Raw genomic sequence first — 19,097 nt, 5'->3', positions numbered from 1 at the left:
GCTTCTACTACTTTCCCTGTAATAAAGATTAGTTACGACTCTTCCTCCTAAAAAACAAGTATGTGAGAAATTGTATGTTGAAGATCCTATTTGTTATTCATCTGCTCAATAATGCCATGTTTTATAGCCAGACATTTGTGCTAATTGCTGTGATACAGGTGTGAACAGGCAATTGCTGAGTTTTATTTTTTCTACCTCTCATGAGTACTTACTACATACTGAACACTCTTTATGTGTGTGAACTATTCAGTCTTCATAAAACCTGAGATAAGCTCTACTATTTGTCCTTATTCTACAGGTAGAGAAATGGAGGCATCAGGACATTAAGGAAATTTTTCCAAGCTCATACAGTTGACAGATGGCAGAGATGCAATGTAAAACTGCAAAATCTAGCTCCAGAGTCTAGAGTTTTAATATTCATTGTAAAGTAGTTGCTCAACCTTGTGGACCTATGATCCCCCTAGACAGACCTTTAGGCAAACAAATAATTGCATGTAATTGTAAGTTTCCAAACATTTGTAAATTGATTAGCATAGTGCCTGGCATGGAATAATTCATCATCATGATATTCATGGTATTGAAGATGTTGATTTCAGTGAAAGTCACCACAAAGTATGATTGGATTTGGAAGGAGGTGTGTCTGGAGCTGTTAGGAGCAATTCATGAAAGGAGGTCTTGCTGAAAGTGAGACTTTGAGGATACAGAGAGAAGTTCTCCAGATAGATTTCCATGCAGAGGAAACTACATACGCAAAGAATAGAGCCAGGAAAGAACATGCCACATTCAGAGGAACAGTGCTTACTTGTGAACTACAGGAACCAGATCATCTAGGCAGGGACCAGCTGTGAATGGCTCTGTATGAACTGGGACAGACCTAAGTCCTCTAGTGCATGTCTCTTTAAGAACAGTGCTTTATATTCTCTGTTTGTTTAATGTCTCTCTCCACCCATCTCCCAGCATGCACATGAACACTGGGATGTGAGCACCTGCAGGGCAGGGAGCCAATCCATCTCCTTCACTGTGAGAACTCAACACTCAGAGCCCTTCTCATAGAAGAACTCTTCCAATGTTTGTTGAATTGGATGAATACTCAATCAGAGTGCTCTAGATGGTTACCGGATGACCTGTGCAATAGGTAGCTTTCTCTGGGTCCATTGGCTTACTCTGGGGCAATGATCTTGCTTTGTTGAAGAATCGAGGCAGGTCCCATTGAATGACTACATCATCTAAAATAGGATGATTTGGGGATGGTCTTTTATTCGGAGGTCAAAGTTTACTGAACAAAGTGACATCCACCCTATTCTACTCCTGACTCCACGTAGTAAGACTCAACACCCCCATCCTAAAAGTCCTCATGACTTTTTGAGAAACTCTTGGCCATTCTTCAAATGCCTTTTAAAATTCTACCTTAAAAAACCTACTTGACAGAATACAAGTGAAATAAATATTGAAAATGAATGAAAATAACAATTCTCTAGACAATGTTGCCCAACCAGAGAAAAGGTAAGTCAAGTGGATAATCTCCACCTGGGCTTATTTTCATGTGTCAAGTGCCTGTAGGGTTTTGTAAAGTCAGAAGAAACATCTGCCCCGGGCCTTTGTCTAGAATTTGGCACACAATTTAATAGGGTTGTTTGCTGGTGATGACACAAATAGCATCATGAGGTAAGACATCCCCTGTTTTACAATGTTTTTGGAAGAGGCAGCTCCCCGAGGGCTCACATGATGTTGGAAGGCTGGGGACCTGTTTTCCCTCCCTGGACAGGTGGGGAAAATGAGATCTGGGAAGGGGAAGTGACTTACCCAGGGCTGGGGAGCTAGTTAACAGCAGAACTGGAACAGTAATTTGGATCTCTGATCCCCAGGACCAATTCTCTTTCACCACACCATCAGCCTTCTGAGAGATTAGCTATAGTTTCTGAGAAAATTAATATTGCCTCTTCATCATTTTTCAGTCTTTTTGGAAATATACATGACCTCTCTCTGCACCTTTCCTCTCTAAGGTAACCTAGGAAAATATCTGAAGGAAAAATCTGATAACTGCATTTTGTCAGGCAATCCCACCATTACCCACCTGCCCTTCACTTGAATGTTTCATGAAAGGTCTGAATCCCCGTTTCTTGCCTCCCGGCGGATCCCCTCTCCCCTCCATCACATTAGAAAATTCACATTTTATTTTCTCCTCCCTTGGAGTAATGAAATATTTCTTTTCCTTCCTGTAATCTGAGTCCCTTTTCTGTTGTTATTCTGAAGAAGAAAACTTGAACATATCAGATGGATTTTTCTGGCTCCTTAGAAACCAGCTTGGTAGGAGAGTTGATTGGATTTGCCTAAAGCATTTCCTCATTAGTAGCCTGTGTGTGCTTTTCCTTTCAAATGTCATCTGGCCGCCCCAACAAAGATTTAATTGTGGCCACTTGGGGCCCTTAGCAAACCTGGGCTTTGCTGAATTTTCTTTTGAAAGCCCTACAACTGCCTGTCCTTCAAGTGAAACCCTACAAACATATTGAAAGTGACTTGGTGGATTATTGGTTTGGCGACCGCTTCTTACAGCTCTCCTCTTCTATTTTTTTGCAACTGGAGATTGGAATTTTAATTGCTCAACCACAGTTTTTAATTCATGATGCCCAGAAAGGGCATGGTTTATTAATTAGTTCTGATTATTAGGCGCCCCAAACTGGGTCTGGCTGCTTCTTGATTGGTTTCAACAGCTCTTTGCCTGAAATTATTGTCTGTAAGCACAAGGAGGTGTAATTATGCAGACACTAGCTGTTCAGTTCTGCCAGGTTAAACCCTCTATTATGAATACATATTATGGTGTCTTAAAAGGCGTTTATTGAAATGCCATAGTTTAATAGTTCAGGCTTACAAAATCAAGCTCTCTTATGTTATAGGCAACAGCCTCTTAATTGGATGTTTTCTCCCAGCACATAAAAACATTGGCTTAAACACACACACACACACAATTAATTTTTAAAAAGTGTGAGAAGTAATAACGCCTCATGGTTAAAAGTGGAGGACTCTAGAGCCACTCTGCCTAGGTTTGCCTCAAGCCTCTTCCGTCTTCTAGCGATGTAACCTTGAACATGTGACTTAACCCCTCTTCACCGAAGTCTTTGGTAAAATAGGGAAGATGCTTGTACTGTAGGTTGTTTGGGGAATTAAATGAGTTAATACACATGAAACACTTAGTAAAGTACATGGAACACAGTTACTATGTTTTTTACTGATTGCCTTAATACATTTACTTGTATTTATTGTTGTAAAATCTCTTCCAGAATTGGGGATGTATCCTTGTGATAAAAGTAGAGTGTCATCCCCTAATATCTATTCTCTGCTCCTACTGTAATAGCCTCCCCTACTCACTAATTTTGACTGGGTGGCAACAGGACTGATCAAGGTAAATAATAAGCCGGGCATGGTGGCACATGCCTGTAATCCTAGCCACTTAAGGGGCTGAGGCAGGAGGATTGCAAGTTTAAAGCCAGCCTCAGCAAAATCAAGGTGTTAAGTAATTCAGTGATACCCTGTCTCTAAACAAATACAAAATATGTCTGGGGATGTGGTTCAGTGGTCAAATACCCGCTGAGTCCCTGAGTTCAATCCCTGGTACTCCGTCCCCGCAAAAAAGAATAAATTTCTTTTCTATATGTAATTGGTCATGAGACTAAGTTCTGGCTGATGAGTTGTAAGCAGAAATAGTATGATAATTTCTAAAAAAATGGCTATAAAGGAAGAAAAATAATGTTTCCATTTCCACAGGATAGAATGAGGTTGTTTTAGTCAGCTTCCACATAGCTGTGACCAAAATACCTGATAAGAACAATTCGAGAGGAGGAAAAGTTTATTTAGCACTCATGGTTTCAGAAGTCTCAGTCAATAAACAGCTGATTCCATTGCTCTGGGCTAGAGGTGAGGCAGAATATTATGGCAGGAGGGTGTAGTGGAGGAAAGTAGCTTTAGACATGTCAATCAGGAAGCAGAGAGAGCTCTGCTCACCAGGGACAAAATATATACCCCAAAGGCACATCCTCAGTGAACTAGCTTCTCTAGCCACACTATACCTAGCTACAGTTACCACCCAATTAATCCATATCAGTTGATTAATCCACTGACTAGGTTACAAGTCTCATAATCTAATCTTTTGCCCCTGAACCTTCTTGTATTTTCTTATATGTGAACTTTTAAGGGGCATCTCATATCCAAACCATAAAAGGGTCTGGTGGGTGGAACTCAAGCAGCCATCTTGGATCATTAGGTGGTATGCTAGGAATGCAAAGAGATAAGGGAGCGCAATCCGTAGTCTATGCAACTTCAGGAGGCAGAGCTGTCCTAATATCCCTTTTCTTTCACTCTAGACTTCTAGCAAATGAATAACCCACCTCCATATTATTAAAGCACTGATTTGAGGTATTAATTGCAGACAAATCTAGTCTTAGTAACACTTTCCTTTCCCTACATTGAACTATACATATTGTTATGATTATAATCATTATTATGACTATGATTATAATGTGTAGCAACTTCAGTATGTAAAGCAGGAAGGACCATGGAATGGTTTCACATGGCTAGAGGAATATAGAGGAAACAGGACTTCACCACCCCAAACGTGGCTGCACTGTTCTCATTCTTTGCCTGAGGGTACTTAGCCTCAGGCTTTGGTCATGGATTGAAGAAGACTCAAATTGCTTGACCATAGAATTATGCTTATAGCTCATGGATAAGTCTCATAGAAAAATACTAAAGTCTCTTCCAGCGATAAGGAACGTTCCGTCAATTTCAATGTTTCCTCTGAACAAGAATCATGGGTTCTTGGACAAATCCAGTGGCAATTTTCTTTCATTTTGTTATATACCAAATTAAGTTTCTCTATTTTTCTATAAAATAGGAAAGTAGAAATAGAAAACCTGTAAAAAAGAAGGAGTCCTCTTAAAGCGGGCTTAAGCAAGGATATATTGATCTTACTTATTCAGAACCCATATGAGTTGTAAGCAGAAATAGTATGTGTTCTGAATAAGTCTTAGGAACAGTAATGAAGTCTTTCTTAGGAACAGTAATGATAACCTCTTTGCCTCTTTAATTTGTTTAATATTGAAAACTTCTTTTCTACCAGAGATCCCAGGATTCATTTAGGGATTTTGCTGAGATCCTAAAGACACTAATAAAAGGCAAAGGTAATATCTAAAGATCTCAGATGAAGCATGGGTTCCAAGAAACCTACACTGTTAATTGTACTCAAAGTGAAGGATGGTAATCTTATTTCTATTTGTCTTAATGGTTAAGTGCAAAGGTGTCTTTCAGCAAAACCAAATGAGGCTTCTAGAACTTGTGGGTTGATACTTTTTTTTTTAAAGAAAACACATTTTATTAAAGGCTTTTATTTGAGGGAATGAAAACTTTGGCAAGTATTTAATATACTTGCGGCCAGTGTTCTATAAATTTGATGATTATTTGCAATGAACTACACAGTCTTCTGAACCAGTTTTTCATGTGGTGTCCTCACTCTGTGTTCACTTTGAGCATTTAGTAGTTTGTATATGCTTAGTTAGATGAATTTACTTAGACTGGCCAAATAGACATTTTAAAGATTTTTGTAAAATAAAATATACAAGATACTAGTAATGTAAACACGGTGAACAAGGGCAAATTGACACACTTTCCTACTCTGAACTCACTAATAACATTAAAACAAATCAAATAAAGCATAAAGAAACATAATGAAAAAAATAACAGTTTCATTTTTGCTGTGTATCAGAACAAACAGTGTTTGAAATACGATGTGATTTTATCCATTTTCTACCTCCCTGATTTTAATTATAATTACAACTTGTATTTGACATGAAAACTTACCTGCCATTTATTACATGTTGACTACATGATAGTAAAATCATTTGTATTCATTTATTCATTCTGTTCTTAACAGCAGCATGCATGTAATATCATATTATACATCATACATTTAATTTATTAACTATTGACTGAAAGAAATGTAAAACTATTTTAAGATCATATTTGGCTAAAGGAATTTGGATTTGAGACTAATCTTTACTTAGCCATAGATGATAGTTTGCTTTCACAGATGTTGGAAGCAGAGAATGATACTAAAATATCTTTTTACTTTCTCTTTTTATACTTATTACCTAATCTGACATCTCTAATATGTTGTTTATTATGATTTCTAAATATTAATTTTTCTTTTTTGGGGGGTGGGGGGACTGGGGATTGAACTCAGGGGCACATGACCACTGAGTCACATCCCCAACACTATTTTATATTTTTATTTAGAGACAGGGTCTCACTGAATTGCTTTCACCTCACCTTTGCTGAGGCTGGCCTTGAACTCACAATCCTTCTGCCTCAGCCTCCCAAGTTGCTGGGACTGCAGGCATGCACCACTGGGCCGGCCTTTCCCCCCACCCCTCTTCTTTTGCCATTTTTTTTAAACAAGAAGTTTATAGAAAACTGCAATTTGTTTTCACTACATCCTGGTTGATATGTTTGCAACAGGAAAATTCTTAGGCTTTCAACATTCTCTCTAGTCTTCTGGGGCTCCAATTATACATATATTAGACCTTCTTGCTTCATCCTTCGTATCTCTTAAGCTTTATTCTCTATTTTTCATTTTTTATCTTTGCACTACATTCTGTATAATTTTTTTCTTATCTACAATTTACTAATTCCTTCTTCTGTCATGCCTGTCTATTGAAGTTTTAATTATAATGTTGTTGTTGTTGTTACTATTATTAGTATTGCTAGACATTCTGTTTCTTTACCAATCTGTGTGTCACATTAAAAAGTAATTTCTGGAAGATTCTTTCAAACTCTTATTTGTTTCTATAACATACTCGTAGCTTTGCAGTATATATAAGTCTGTTCTTGCTGTCAGGTTCTTGCTGTGTTAACTCTTGCTCCAGGTACCTGTTTTCTTGGGTGAAGCATTTTGATGTTATGCCAGATCATTGTCATTAAAAATGATTCATACAGATTCTTTGAAGCCTAAGATGAAATAGCTATTTTGAGAAAGGATTTACATTTAATTCGGTTAGGTCCCCATAGACTTGTGAAGTTTGGGACCTTCTTAAATCAGGTTCAATATTTAATGCAAACACTCACATCATCTACTTGCTTTCTTCCTCCTCTTCTAGGCTTCAGCTCCTTTTAATCAGGAGTCACTTCTTATCATATCTCATGGATAGTACAGTTTTCAGCTTGTGAAAAGTGACTGATAAATTTTGGTTGAATTAATAAATCTTTAAATTATCACATCTATCTGGTTAATTTATTTTCTCTGTCTTTATTCTTGGTTGGTAACTTAAAAGAAACAATCTATATTAAATATTATTCCCTATTATGCATGTTTTCTGCAAGGCATATTTGTATATTGTCTCTCCTTTATAAATTATTCTAGTGTTGTACCATATACTAGGTAAATATCTGCTTCCAGGCTAACTTTCTGCACTCCCATGCTTCTGCTCCAAAGTGTATCAACCACAGTTTCTGTGATTCCTCAAACCTTAAATGAATACTCTGGAGTGTTTTTTGGTCTCTGGCACTAACCTTTTGTGGCCCCGGAAATGGTGAAACCATCCTAACATCTTCTGTTAATTATACATAATCTCACTTTCCTCAAGTTCTCTCTAGAGTTCTGATCTTTGATTTTGCCACTGTCTTGCTCATAGGCCACCATGAGTTTTACTAGTGCCCATAGAATAGATCCAAACCTGTTAGCTTATTATTTTTGCAACCTTCATCTAAGTGGCAAAGACAGATTTCTTGAAAGAATATGATATCTACTAAATCAGACTTCACTACTTACTGACCATGTGACTCCATATAAGGTACACTTCTGAGCATTGGTGTGCTGGTATGTACAGTAATACTATACCATAAGGGATAAACTACATAAAACTGCTAGTACTCACCAGAATTAGAATAGCCATATAAGGCATTTCTTTCTAGCAGGGTTTGAAAAGGATAATAGCATATTCTTATTCGTGTATTATTGTAGGCATATGGATGCTCAATAATTTCTAGACTTTAGTTTTCGTATTAAACATAAAGTGGAACCTTAAGTGATAACTTTGGAGCTTAAATATGGGAGGATACTTGAGGCATCCAATTCAATATTTGGCACAAGTGTTACTTCATATCCCCCTTCCAAACTCAGGCACAACTTTCCCTTTCTTATGGAATATCAATAAAAATTGTAAATTAGAATATAGTATATAAGATTGTTATTCTTATCTCTACTTTTTAAAGTCCAAGCTAGCCTTTAAGGCCAAGTTTTAATGCCACTTACTTCATGAGGCATCCCTGATTCTCATTCCTGAAATACTCATCCCACATTCTAGCCAGGATACCAATGCAACCAAAGGAAAATCTTCAACCAATCTCAGCTGATACTTGAATTTCCTATATGTCAAAAGGTATAACTCTGCAATGCACAAAGCTAAGCAGCGTTCTAGCTCCTACCAAAATGATTTTAGAGATGAAAATTTTATTATCTTCTGAATAGGTCTATTTATTTCACAGATAGCCTTAGTCTTTCCCCCTAAATTTTCTGCATTTGTTCCCAGGTACAGCTGTGTTCCTTCTTACACACAGTGCCAGAAACAAGAATATTTCTTAAAATACTTGATTCAATAATAATCTTTCTCCTTTTGTGACTATAACCTGTGCTAACACACTGGGGACAACCATGAAGTCATGCAGTACTCTTAATTGCCCTTATATTTAGTTAAAACCTTGAAATCTTCTTTTAAAATATGTGTTTGTATTAAATGATTTCTCCCCTGCCTTGTATTAATAGGGTTGTTTTTGACATCTGTGATTAAGCCCCCCAACATACATACATACTACATGAATCTGGGTATATTTCTTTTCTTATTAAAACTATTGTGAACCTGATCAGTATTTCAAACTCCTGGATTCATTTGTTTTCCATGGTTTCTTCCAAGGTACTCTATTTCTAGTATAAAACTTAGCTCATTCTATTTTGCCACATAGTTTGTGTACATTTTATGTTTGCTCTTAGGTGGGCTTCCCTAGAAGCAGAGCCTCTATCTAGGGGCTGGTTGACAATTCTGTGGTCTTCCAGTCTTGCTATCCTATGCTGAGGAAAAAGCAGTTCTACAGAGTGGAAGTGCAGCTATGAGTTGTTCTCTGCCAAACCATAGCAGCTGAGATACAGCCAAAGGGATCCAGACACCAAGAACATCTACTATAGACACCCTGGGTTGTAACTCTCCAGTAGGGAAACTACATATTATTTTTCTTTGTATTCTCCCTAAACCTGATTTTTTTATCTTTCACAGTGAAAGCACTAATTTGTGAACTGATTTATTAAAGATCTGGAGGAAATGTCTCCTAGTTTTCACTTATTGCAAACTATAGCCATTTGTAATAACAGATACCTATGAGGGACTTGGTCACTTCCCCCACCCCCCCCCACCCCCACCCATGCAGCAGAGAGCCAGGGTGTGTGAATGACAGAAGGATACAGACATTCATACTACACATTCCAAGAATCTGGTTGCCCTGTCAACTCAAAAAACTGTCTAAGGACAAATGCTCAAATTTAGAATAGGAAAATAGCTTCCACAATACCAAGACAAACACAGAAAAGGGCAGAATTTCAGTCTATCCCATTTATCTCTTACATTATATTTGGCCTTTAAATTTTTATTTATAAATTTACACACACACACACACACTCACACACACACAGTTAAACATGAGAATTTTCTAAAAGAATAGTAAATGAATAGCAAAAGCCTATTTCTTCATCATCTTGACTTTTATTTCCACTCCTAAGACTAACTATTGACTAGTATTAATCTTTTCTTGTGTGTGTATTCAGAAATTATTTAGACATACAGGCATATATATTTGCAACTTTATATACAAAGATATAATAGCATGAGACTGCTGTCTGTTTCTACTAATAACACATCTTACAGAATCTTCTACATCAACACATCAACATCAATATCGCTTTTAAATGACTATGAAATATCTTACAATTTATTTAAGCTGACATTTTTCTAGTTTTCACATCTGATAAATCATGGTTTTTGCTACTCAAATTGTTACCACCAGAAAATGTGCTTTCTTGTGTTTGTCTTTGTATATATGTTCTCAGCACTATTAAATTGAAGCCCTACCCTTATTTCTGGATAGAAACCTAGTCAGGGGCAGTAAACATGACTTCCAGATTTCTTGCATCTCTTTTAAATAGTACATCTTCAAGCCTAAGTTATGCTTTCTCACTCTCTGCCCATTTGTTTTCAGCCTTTTCCCAGAATGCGACTTTTAATCAGAAAAGATGGATGTTGCTATGGTTGGGAAAAAGCTACAAGTCATTTTAAACCGCAGGACACAGTCATAGCAAGTTCCTAGAGCCACACTGGTATATAATTTAAATAGTAGCATAATTATGTTCAGAGGAACAGAATTTCTGAATCTTGCTCAGAATTTAAGAGGTTCAGTATTAAGAGCTTGTCTGATGCAAGTTTCTTTCAAAGACACAAATCAGACTTTCCAGAAGTACTCAGAGCCTTTCTTGTCTCTTTGCTTGCAGTGAAGTACATGCGAGAAGCCACGCCCTACGTGAAGAAAGGATCTCCAGTGTCCGAGATCGGCTGGGAAACACCCCCTCCTGAGTCCCCTCGGTTAGGGGGCAGCTCCTCAGACCCTCTGTCGTCGCAGTCCTTCTCCTTCCATAGAGACCGGAAAAGCATCCCCCTCAAAATGTGCTACGTCACTCGGAGTATGGCCTTGGCTGACCCCGAGAACAGGTAATGAGAGCCAAAACTCTCCTCCTTATCTCAGCAGCTCCTTGGCCTCTGGGGTGAAGCAGGCCCTTTGCCAGGCTCTGCTCCTGATCTGAAAACTCTCTCTGGTTCCCAGAGAACAGCAGGAATAAGCCCCGCTGAGAGTGTGTGAGCTCCACCCAGAGCCCTGTCCCTGGTCCACCCTCCTTCCTTGCTCTCACCTTCCTGCAGACTATGCACGCTGAGCCCTAGCATTGGAAAGACTGGAAGGATTGAAATTAGGATCCCAACTTTCATTCTTGGCTCTATCATTGCCAGCTTATGTGACTTAGTGCACATTTCTCAAATCACGGATACCTCATTTTTGTCATCTGTACGATGGGAATAATTATAACAGAAACCAGTTGTGAGGGTTCAACGGGGAAATCCAGGCGAAGTGCTTAGCATCACGTGAAGGGTTAGATGAGAGAAGCCTTGAAGCTGTTTTCTACTCACCTCCCTTTATGCTCAGGAGAGAAAAAGGAGCAGCTTCAGACCACGCCTGGAGTGCTGCTTCCCAAAGTCTGTGCATGACTTTGTCACAGGATAGAGGTATCACCAATCCGGGGCAACCAGAAGGAGTCCTGCCAGGTTGAAGTAAATATTTGGGGTAACTCCCCCCCCCCCAAAAAAAAAATCTTACTTTAAATCATCTGAATAGAAAAATGTACGTGTTGGAGGAAAGCAAGAGATACAGAAAGAGCAGGAACTGAGCCAGGAAGGGGGGTTCTCCATGACCTCTGCATTCTCATTAAAGTGCTAAAAATAGGCTCGGCTCTACTGGTCCTTATTTATAACATGTGTGGGACAGCTGTAACCCACCCGAATAGGAAATATTTGGCTAGGTTCAGAGTTGCTGACGGGGGAAAAGCCAAAGGGAATAGGGCAAGGGAGAAAATTGCCTTCTTGGCTCCCAGCTTGGTGTCTTTCTCTGTTCTCAGCCAGTGAGCTCACTCCAGGGAAGCTCTAGGCCCCTACTCACCTGCCCCCCTATGTCAGTTATGCCTGCTCAGGGCTGGGCCACTTCTGAGACAGCCAGCAAGTAGAGGCAAGAGAGGAGGCAGAACAGGCCTAAGGAGCCGGAGTCCTTTGTTAATGGACTTAACTGTTCTCCATCTTGTTCCCACTGGATTTCTGCCTGTTTCGTGAGCCTGCTGTTCGTGTGTTGCTTATCCTGAGTTTCTTCTTCCCTGGCCTCTTACCCACCCAGCCAGACAAGTCTTTTCTCCCAAGAACCTGACATGGAGGCCTCAGATGGGATGAAGTGCTTGTCTTGTTTAGGCTTTGCACTAATTCATGCCAGAAATTGCTGTCTACAGGTCCATCCAGATCACAGATAAATGCTGTTTTTTAGTGGTCTAGCTAGGGTTCTAAAGAAATCTAAATTAGCTGACCTAATCGGGAAAATTCACATAAAAATGACAGATTTCTACTTTTAAGAAAAATTGAAAGACCTAGTGATATTGGTAGAGGTTTCTCCTTTGAGAAGGGACTGAATCCTCCTAGTCACCCCTGTTATCTATTCTTAGGGGATTCCATTAGTTACCTGCCTAGTGCTTTACTTTACCTGCCTAGTCTTTGACATTATAACCCTGCTTAGTCCTCTTGAGTTTCTATCATGATCTCCATCCTATAGATAAATAATTGAGGCTAAGAGTAAGTTGGTAACATCATATACCTAGTATATTGTATGATTGGGCTTCAAACCCCTGCCTATAGCATGAGTGACAGCATCAGGCAGTAACCAGTCATTTCCAGAAAATGCACAGGGACTGGAAAACTTTATTGAAGTATCACAAAAGCTATCAATACTTTGGGGAGAAATTCCAATGAGGTGATTTCTAGGATTCCTTCTAGTGGTAGACTTATATGCCATAATGTTACTCCTAGATTAGTCAATTATATTTTAAAGAATGTTTTGGTAGACATCAGGCCTGAATCAAATATTGGAAACTTCATTTTATGTATCAAGCCTGTAGAAGAGAATAGGTTTGAAAACCTTTATGTCGGAGCTCTTCAAACCCACCTTTGTTGAACATCTGCAGGCCTCCCACGTGAGAGAGGGAGAGCCTGCTCTACCAGGATGTCAAAACAAGCAGGACAGAATGAAAACGAGGATTTGGCTAAGCCAGAGGCTTCCCAAGGAGACTTCAGGTGCAGATAGGTCTAAACTGTTGTTAGCAAGGAGATCATGGACCTTGGTGAGACTTCCCCTGGTTGAGGAAAAGAAGAAAATAAACAAATGTTTTGTGGAATTCCAAGTATATGCTGGTCAGAGTATAGCATACCATCAGAAATGTAAAATCTGCAAAACACAACTTTATGCAGAATACAAAGACACTGCTAACACAAAGTGATTTGAAAGGTGAGAGATATAGTGAAAGCAGACAAGGCAAATGCAAACTACCAACAGCAGCAAAAAGGCCTCGATTTTGATCTTGACAAATGACCAGGTAAATTGTAGGCTCAAAAGCACAAAATGAGACAAGGAAGGACTGATTTACACTGAGGCCAGAATTCACAAGGAACATTCAATAGTTAGGAATGCATACCAAATAAGACAGCAGCAATCTTTAGAGAAGAAAGTGCAAAAAAGAAAGAGACAGACATGCACTCATATTAGATAATTTAGCACACACCACTACAGGGAAGTGAAGGACAAAAGATAAACTGCACATAAGAGACACCAACAACATGATTCATAAGGCAGACTGGGATACATTGCAAAATCTGTACCCTCATAATAGAGAAAACATTTTCATTTCAAATCTGCATAGAACATGCACAAAATTCTCCACACATAAGGTCACAAAGAAAATACAGTAAATTCCGTAAGGTACGAGTAATGCAAATAACATCCTCTGATGATAATAGAATAAAACTATAAAATCAATAACAAATTAAGACCTCAGAATGTATAATATCTTTCTTCTTGGACTTTTAAGTTTTCTCCATAAAATAACTCTTGGGTCAAAGGAAAAATATGAACGAAAATTGTACCATTTCTTTAAAAAAAAATAGTGATGTAAACAGTGCATGTAGTAAATATAAAAGAGAAACAAGAAGAAAAAAAAACAGGTATAAACTGTGTGGTCAGCTCAACCCATGGTGAAATCTTGGTTCGACAACATATACATGAATTTAAGCAAGAATTTCATTTACTTTAAATAGCCATCCTAGGTCCTAAGTCCTCTCATCTCCATTTTATTGACAATAAAACTTCATGAGAAGTGAGACTTGAAGCCAACAGCAAATCTGGAATTCCAGGCCTGGCTGTCACCAAGCCCAGTTTCTGAATCCTTGTTCCCACTGCCTCCAAATTCTGCACCTGGCAGAACAGCTCACCTGCACTGTAAGCCAGGAGTTAATGGTCTCCTGGGTGCTAAAACCTGAGAACTGATGACAAATGCTACAGCATCTCGGGGCTAATCCTCTCAGTTGGTGACACACAGCTGCTTAGAGTTTGCATTAAAACCTCTAATGCTCAATTTCTCAAATAGAAACAGCCATAGAACAGCAGGCAAGATTGCTGCTCTTTCTGTAAAAAAGGTCACTCCACAGGCACCGACTGCACAAGGACCTTTCCCTGCTCGTGGGTATCAATGATTACAGCATTTTTAAAATTCTACCTCTTACACATCTCTTGCTTTTCATATTCAGCTCTTTGCCTTCATAGCCGCTGCCCTGGTCCAGGCCACATCCTTAGTTCCTCAAAGTTGCTGGATCTATTTCTGACTGGGTGCTTTGTTTTCCACTTGCTCCTTCTCCATCCCCATCTACTTCACACCCTGCTAGTCTAGAGAAGGAGAGACACTTGAAATTTACCCTTTTGATCAAATGGCTTTTTATCACCTGTGCTAACACCTGACACCTCAGAATTGCATGAAAACCCCATTAGGTTTTGGATCTTCCCCAACTCTTCAGCTCTGCCCACCTCATCCTTTATGATCCAGCAGCCCTTAAATAACTTGTAAACTTCCTATAGTTGCTTCCTGACAACTTCCTGCTCACCCATTAAGCCTCAGCACAGGGAGTCTTTTTGGACAGGATGTCCCACTACCCCTTGTGTACACTACACCTCCATCCATTCTACAGTACCTTTCTTAATGACTTGCAAATCTTTCCTATGCCTACCTAGTTCCAGAGCTTCTCAAGCTCTGAGGTACCCTGTATTTTTATTTTAGTGCCCCAGCTCTCTGGAACTTTGGTGCAAAAGTATGCATTCAAAAATATTTTGTTAATAAATTATAGATGGCATGTTTATCTTCTTTGGGCATTTTTACCTTTTCAAACATTTCTTGAATAAAAAATAAAACTTTCCACTAAAATAACCTTGAGATAACAGAATAAATAAAATCATAACTGTATGTTGACAGAGGTAGGGAACTTAAAGAAACCAGACAATCCATTACCCAAGTCTATTACTGGATTGAGAGCAGCTATACCAACATGGGCAGTTGACAAGGTGTCAGTCACAACCATGTGCTCTACTACACACCAGAATTCCTATAGGTTTTCCTGGTTATAGTATAGAGAGAAATACACAACCACTCTTGGAAAAAAAAGTATGCATCTCTGTTTGTGGTGAACAAATGAAAAAAATCACAGAAGTTCCTGTCCTCTTTTCAAATAGAAAAGCTCCACTCAACACACTTGGTGATTTCAAGGGGTCTGATATGTTCCCCATCAGTGATGTCACCACAATCCAGCACCTGAGATTAAGCCACAGAAGATCTACAACTTGATTCAGAGCATTATGAGAGTGAATTCCTCTCTAAGAGGTAGACACACATTAACCTCATAGCCACTTGCAAAGGATACATGATCTCACTACATGAGAAATTTAACTGTCATAGGAGTTATTTGGTGAGTGTGGAATCAATACAAGAGGTGCTAATAGATCTGAAGAAGTATATTTTAGACAAGGAAATTGGAGGCCCTTCCTTCGGGGATGGGGAGAGCCTTGTCAAGGTGACCATTATGTAAATTTCTGCTTTGCCAAGACTCCCTCTCCTTTGAGCTGTACATAAATTAGCCTGGAGCTTCCCCATGAGGTGCTCCTCTGTCTTTTCATGGCTAATTAATCCCCTTCATTTCACAGGGTTTTTTCTTCTGATGAGGATCAGTAAATTGGGTTTTGCTTATGAAATTTAATCACTTTCTTGTCCCAGCTTCCTGATATTGCTCTCATATCACCTTGTTTAAGAGATTTAGATAATCTCAAATATTAGTTACACACATAGTCTTTAGGTGACTACCAACAAAAGAATAATTGTTTTACTAATTTAACCTTTTTTCCCTCTTTCCCAGCATTTGGGGGTGCATTATTGCCATCTATATCTAATATAGAGTTCTCAGCTTACACTCATTAAACTTTGAATACTATTGAAAATTTCCATCATTGAGTTCATCTAGAATGGAGATTCGTTAGCTGCCCAAACCTGTCTTTTCTTCTCAGCAAGTCTATTTGTGAAAATCGTTTCTCCTCTGAAGAGACTAACACAATAAGTTTGTTTTTATTTTTTCATCCTTGGTTAGACAGTGGCATAATGGTGGCTTCATAACCAAAATTAATGTCAAGAGGTCATGATTGACACCACATTTTAGAAACAGAAGAAACGTGTAAAAACAATATATAATAGTATGAGGGACACATTTTAAATATCTAAAATGGAGGTACAAATGAAATACCTCCTAAGATCATTGAATCTCTAGATTTGAGGTTAGAAAATATGGGTTTGAATCTCAGTGTCATTACTTATACTCTTTTACTTTAGGTAAACTATTCAGTCTCTGATACCTAGTTCCTTACCTATTATGATCTGAATGTCTGTGTCCCCTCAAAAATTCGTATGTTGAAACCTAACCTTCAATGCAGTGGTATTGATTAGGTCACACAGTCACTCACTCATAAATAGCATAGTGCCCTTATAAAAGAGGTTCAAGGAAGCCTGTGTGCCATTCCAACATGTAAAGACATGTAATAGATGCCACTTACGAAAACCTGGCCCTCCACTAGACACCTAGAATTCCTAGCCTCTAGAACAGCAGGAGATAAATTTCTGTTGTTTATAAGTTACCCAGGCTAAGATATTTTATTATAGTGGCCTGTAAAAGACTAAGACAAAAATTGGTGCTGAAAAGTGGCATATTTCTATAACAAATAAGTAACTGCATAATGTGTGGAGGCTGGAAGAATTTTCAGGTACACTACTGTGAAAGGAGACTTAAGGGTGATTCTGGTGCAGGCTCAATAGAAGAGGGGTATAAAAAAATCTTCAGTCTTCTTAAAGATCACTGAAGGGCCCTGGAGAGAACATTAGTAAAAATTTGACCAATAAAGGCATTTCTGGTGAGGTCTCAAAAGGAACATGATATTAGACAATGGAGAAAGGGCCATCTTTGTTATAAAGTGGCCAAGACCTTGGCTGACTTGTGTTTGTGGTGTAGGAGTATTTTCAGGGATGAACTAGGATATTTGACAGAGAAATATTTAAAAGTGCTGAGGGTATGGCATGGCTTCTCTTGACTGTTTATAGTAAAATGCAAAAATGAGAGAAACAAATCAAAGAGGAGATTTACAATCAAAAGGGAAGGGGAATTTAAACATTTGGAAAATGCTCAGACTGGCCATGACATAAAGAATGAAAAGTGTGTTCAGACAGAACACAAAAGGTATGCCAAGAAAATGTTTGCTAAGAAGATAGGTATGGGTAGGTGAAGCCAGAAGCTATTATTCATCAGGTCAGTGGAATAATGACTCCAACGGCATTTCGGAGATCTTTGCAGCCTCTTTACCCATCACAGGCTCAGAATGCCCAGGCCTTGAGAACAGAAATGTTTAAAGCACCTGATCCTCACAGTATGGTACAGCACTTCTTGGCTGCAGGCCCAAGATTCCAAAGTGTGGCACAGGCTGTCCCTCTGGAGGTCACAGGTAGCAAACTTGGGTGGCATCTGCATAGCACCATCTCTACTGGTGCACATGGTACCCAAACTGTTGGCCATGGCTGTCACTACCTAGATATCAAAGGATGTATAGGAGAGCCCCAGGTCCCAGGCAAAGAACTTTCTAGACCATTACAGAAAGCCCCTACTAAGTCAAGACCCAGTGGGACCATGGGAGCAGAGCCACCCAGCAGACTTCAGAGCATAGAGCTACTAGCATGCAACTCCAACTTGGGAGAGCTGCAGAGAAGGGACTTCAAACCATGAGAACTGCCACATGGGCTGTGCCCAGCAATGCTATGGGACTGGTAGCTTCCTGAAACATCACAGTGGCAAAGCTTATAATTGGCTATGTATATCATGAATAAAAGTCAATGTTCTCTTTTTATTCAACTGTAATTTTAAAAAATAAATTAAACAGTTACCATTGCATTCAAAACTGAAAACAAACAAACGAAAAAATAACTGTGAAATTATGGACTGTCCTCTACCACCAGAAATACCATTATAGTCATGATTTGTCTGTCTGTCTGTCTGTCTCTCTACAGTTGATTCACAAATGACATATTTTGTTACTGGAGAAAGGCATAAAAAGAGGTATATTTCTTAAAATGGTCTCAGTGTTTGACCCTACAATATTCATAGCTGCCTTTGAGAAATATAAGAAGTAGAATATGTAGTAACATTTCAACTGTTGTCTTAAAAGTGATTGTGATGGGGAAATGCAGGGACGTTGGGTTGCATTAGTCAGATGTTTGAAATAGGAAACAAGTCCTAAATAGGAACATGATTTTTCAGCATATACAGTGAATGAGACTAGGAGACATCTCTTGGTCCCACTTATAACACACCTAACACAATAGGCCATATGCTCCCTTTTTAAATCTGTCTTAAATAAAAATTTCAATGCCATCAAAACAATAAAGGCAGAGAGTTTAAATTTCAAATAAAACTACAAGATTTATGTGTTTCAAAGTAGTAGGAGTTGATTATTTATTTTGTAGCCTATTTGGACCAATCTAGGTCCTCACCACTGAGGTGTGGGAAAGTTGCCCACATTGATGTTGCTTTGTTCCCTCTGTTTTCTTTTTTTTTGTTTGTTTGTTTTTTTTTAATTTTTTATTGTGGGTTGTTCAAAACATTACAAATTTCTTGACATATCATATTCCACACTTTGATTCAAGTGGGTTATGAACTCCCACCTTCACCCCATACACAGATTGTAGAATCACATCAGTTACACAACCATTGATTTACAAATTGCCATACTAGTGTCTGTTGTGCTCCGCTGCCTTTCCCATCCTCCACCCTCCCCCCTCCCCACCTCTCCCCTCCCCT

The 19,097-nt window shown here is 38.8% G+C and overlaps 1 protein-coding gene across 1 annotated transcript in view; it reads left to right on the top strand.

Annotated features, from left to right (window-relative positions):
- The window catches only part of Sntb1 (syntrophin beta 1), a 157,986-nt gene that overhangs the window by 14,844 nt on the left and 124,045 nt on the right, over positions 1–19,097 (top strand). The window contains exon 2 of the mRNA XM_048802065.1: positions 10,580–10,796. Coding sequence (XP_048658022.1) covers positions 10,588–10,796 — 209 coding nt within the window. The 5' untranslated portion in view covers positions 10,580–10,587. The remainder of the gene's footprint in view (positions 1–10,579; positions 10,797–19,097) is intronic.

Source organism: Marmota marmota, unplaced genomic scaffold, assembly GCF_001458135.2.
Source record: "Marmota marmota marmota unplaced genomic scaffold, marMar, whole genome shotgun sequence".
NCBI lineage: Eukaryota > Metazoa > Chordata > Mammalia > Rodentia > Sciuridae > Marmota > Marmota marmota.
Note: the sequence above shows the minus strand (reverse complement) of the source record. Positions and strands in the feature narration are given on the sequence as shown.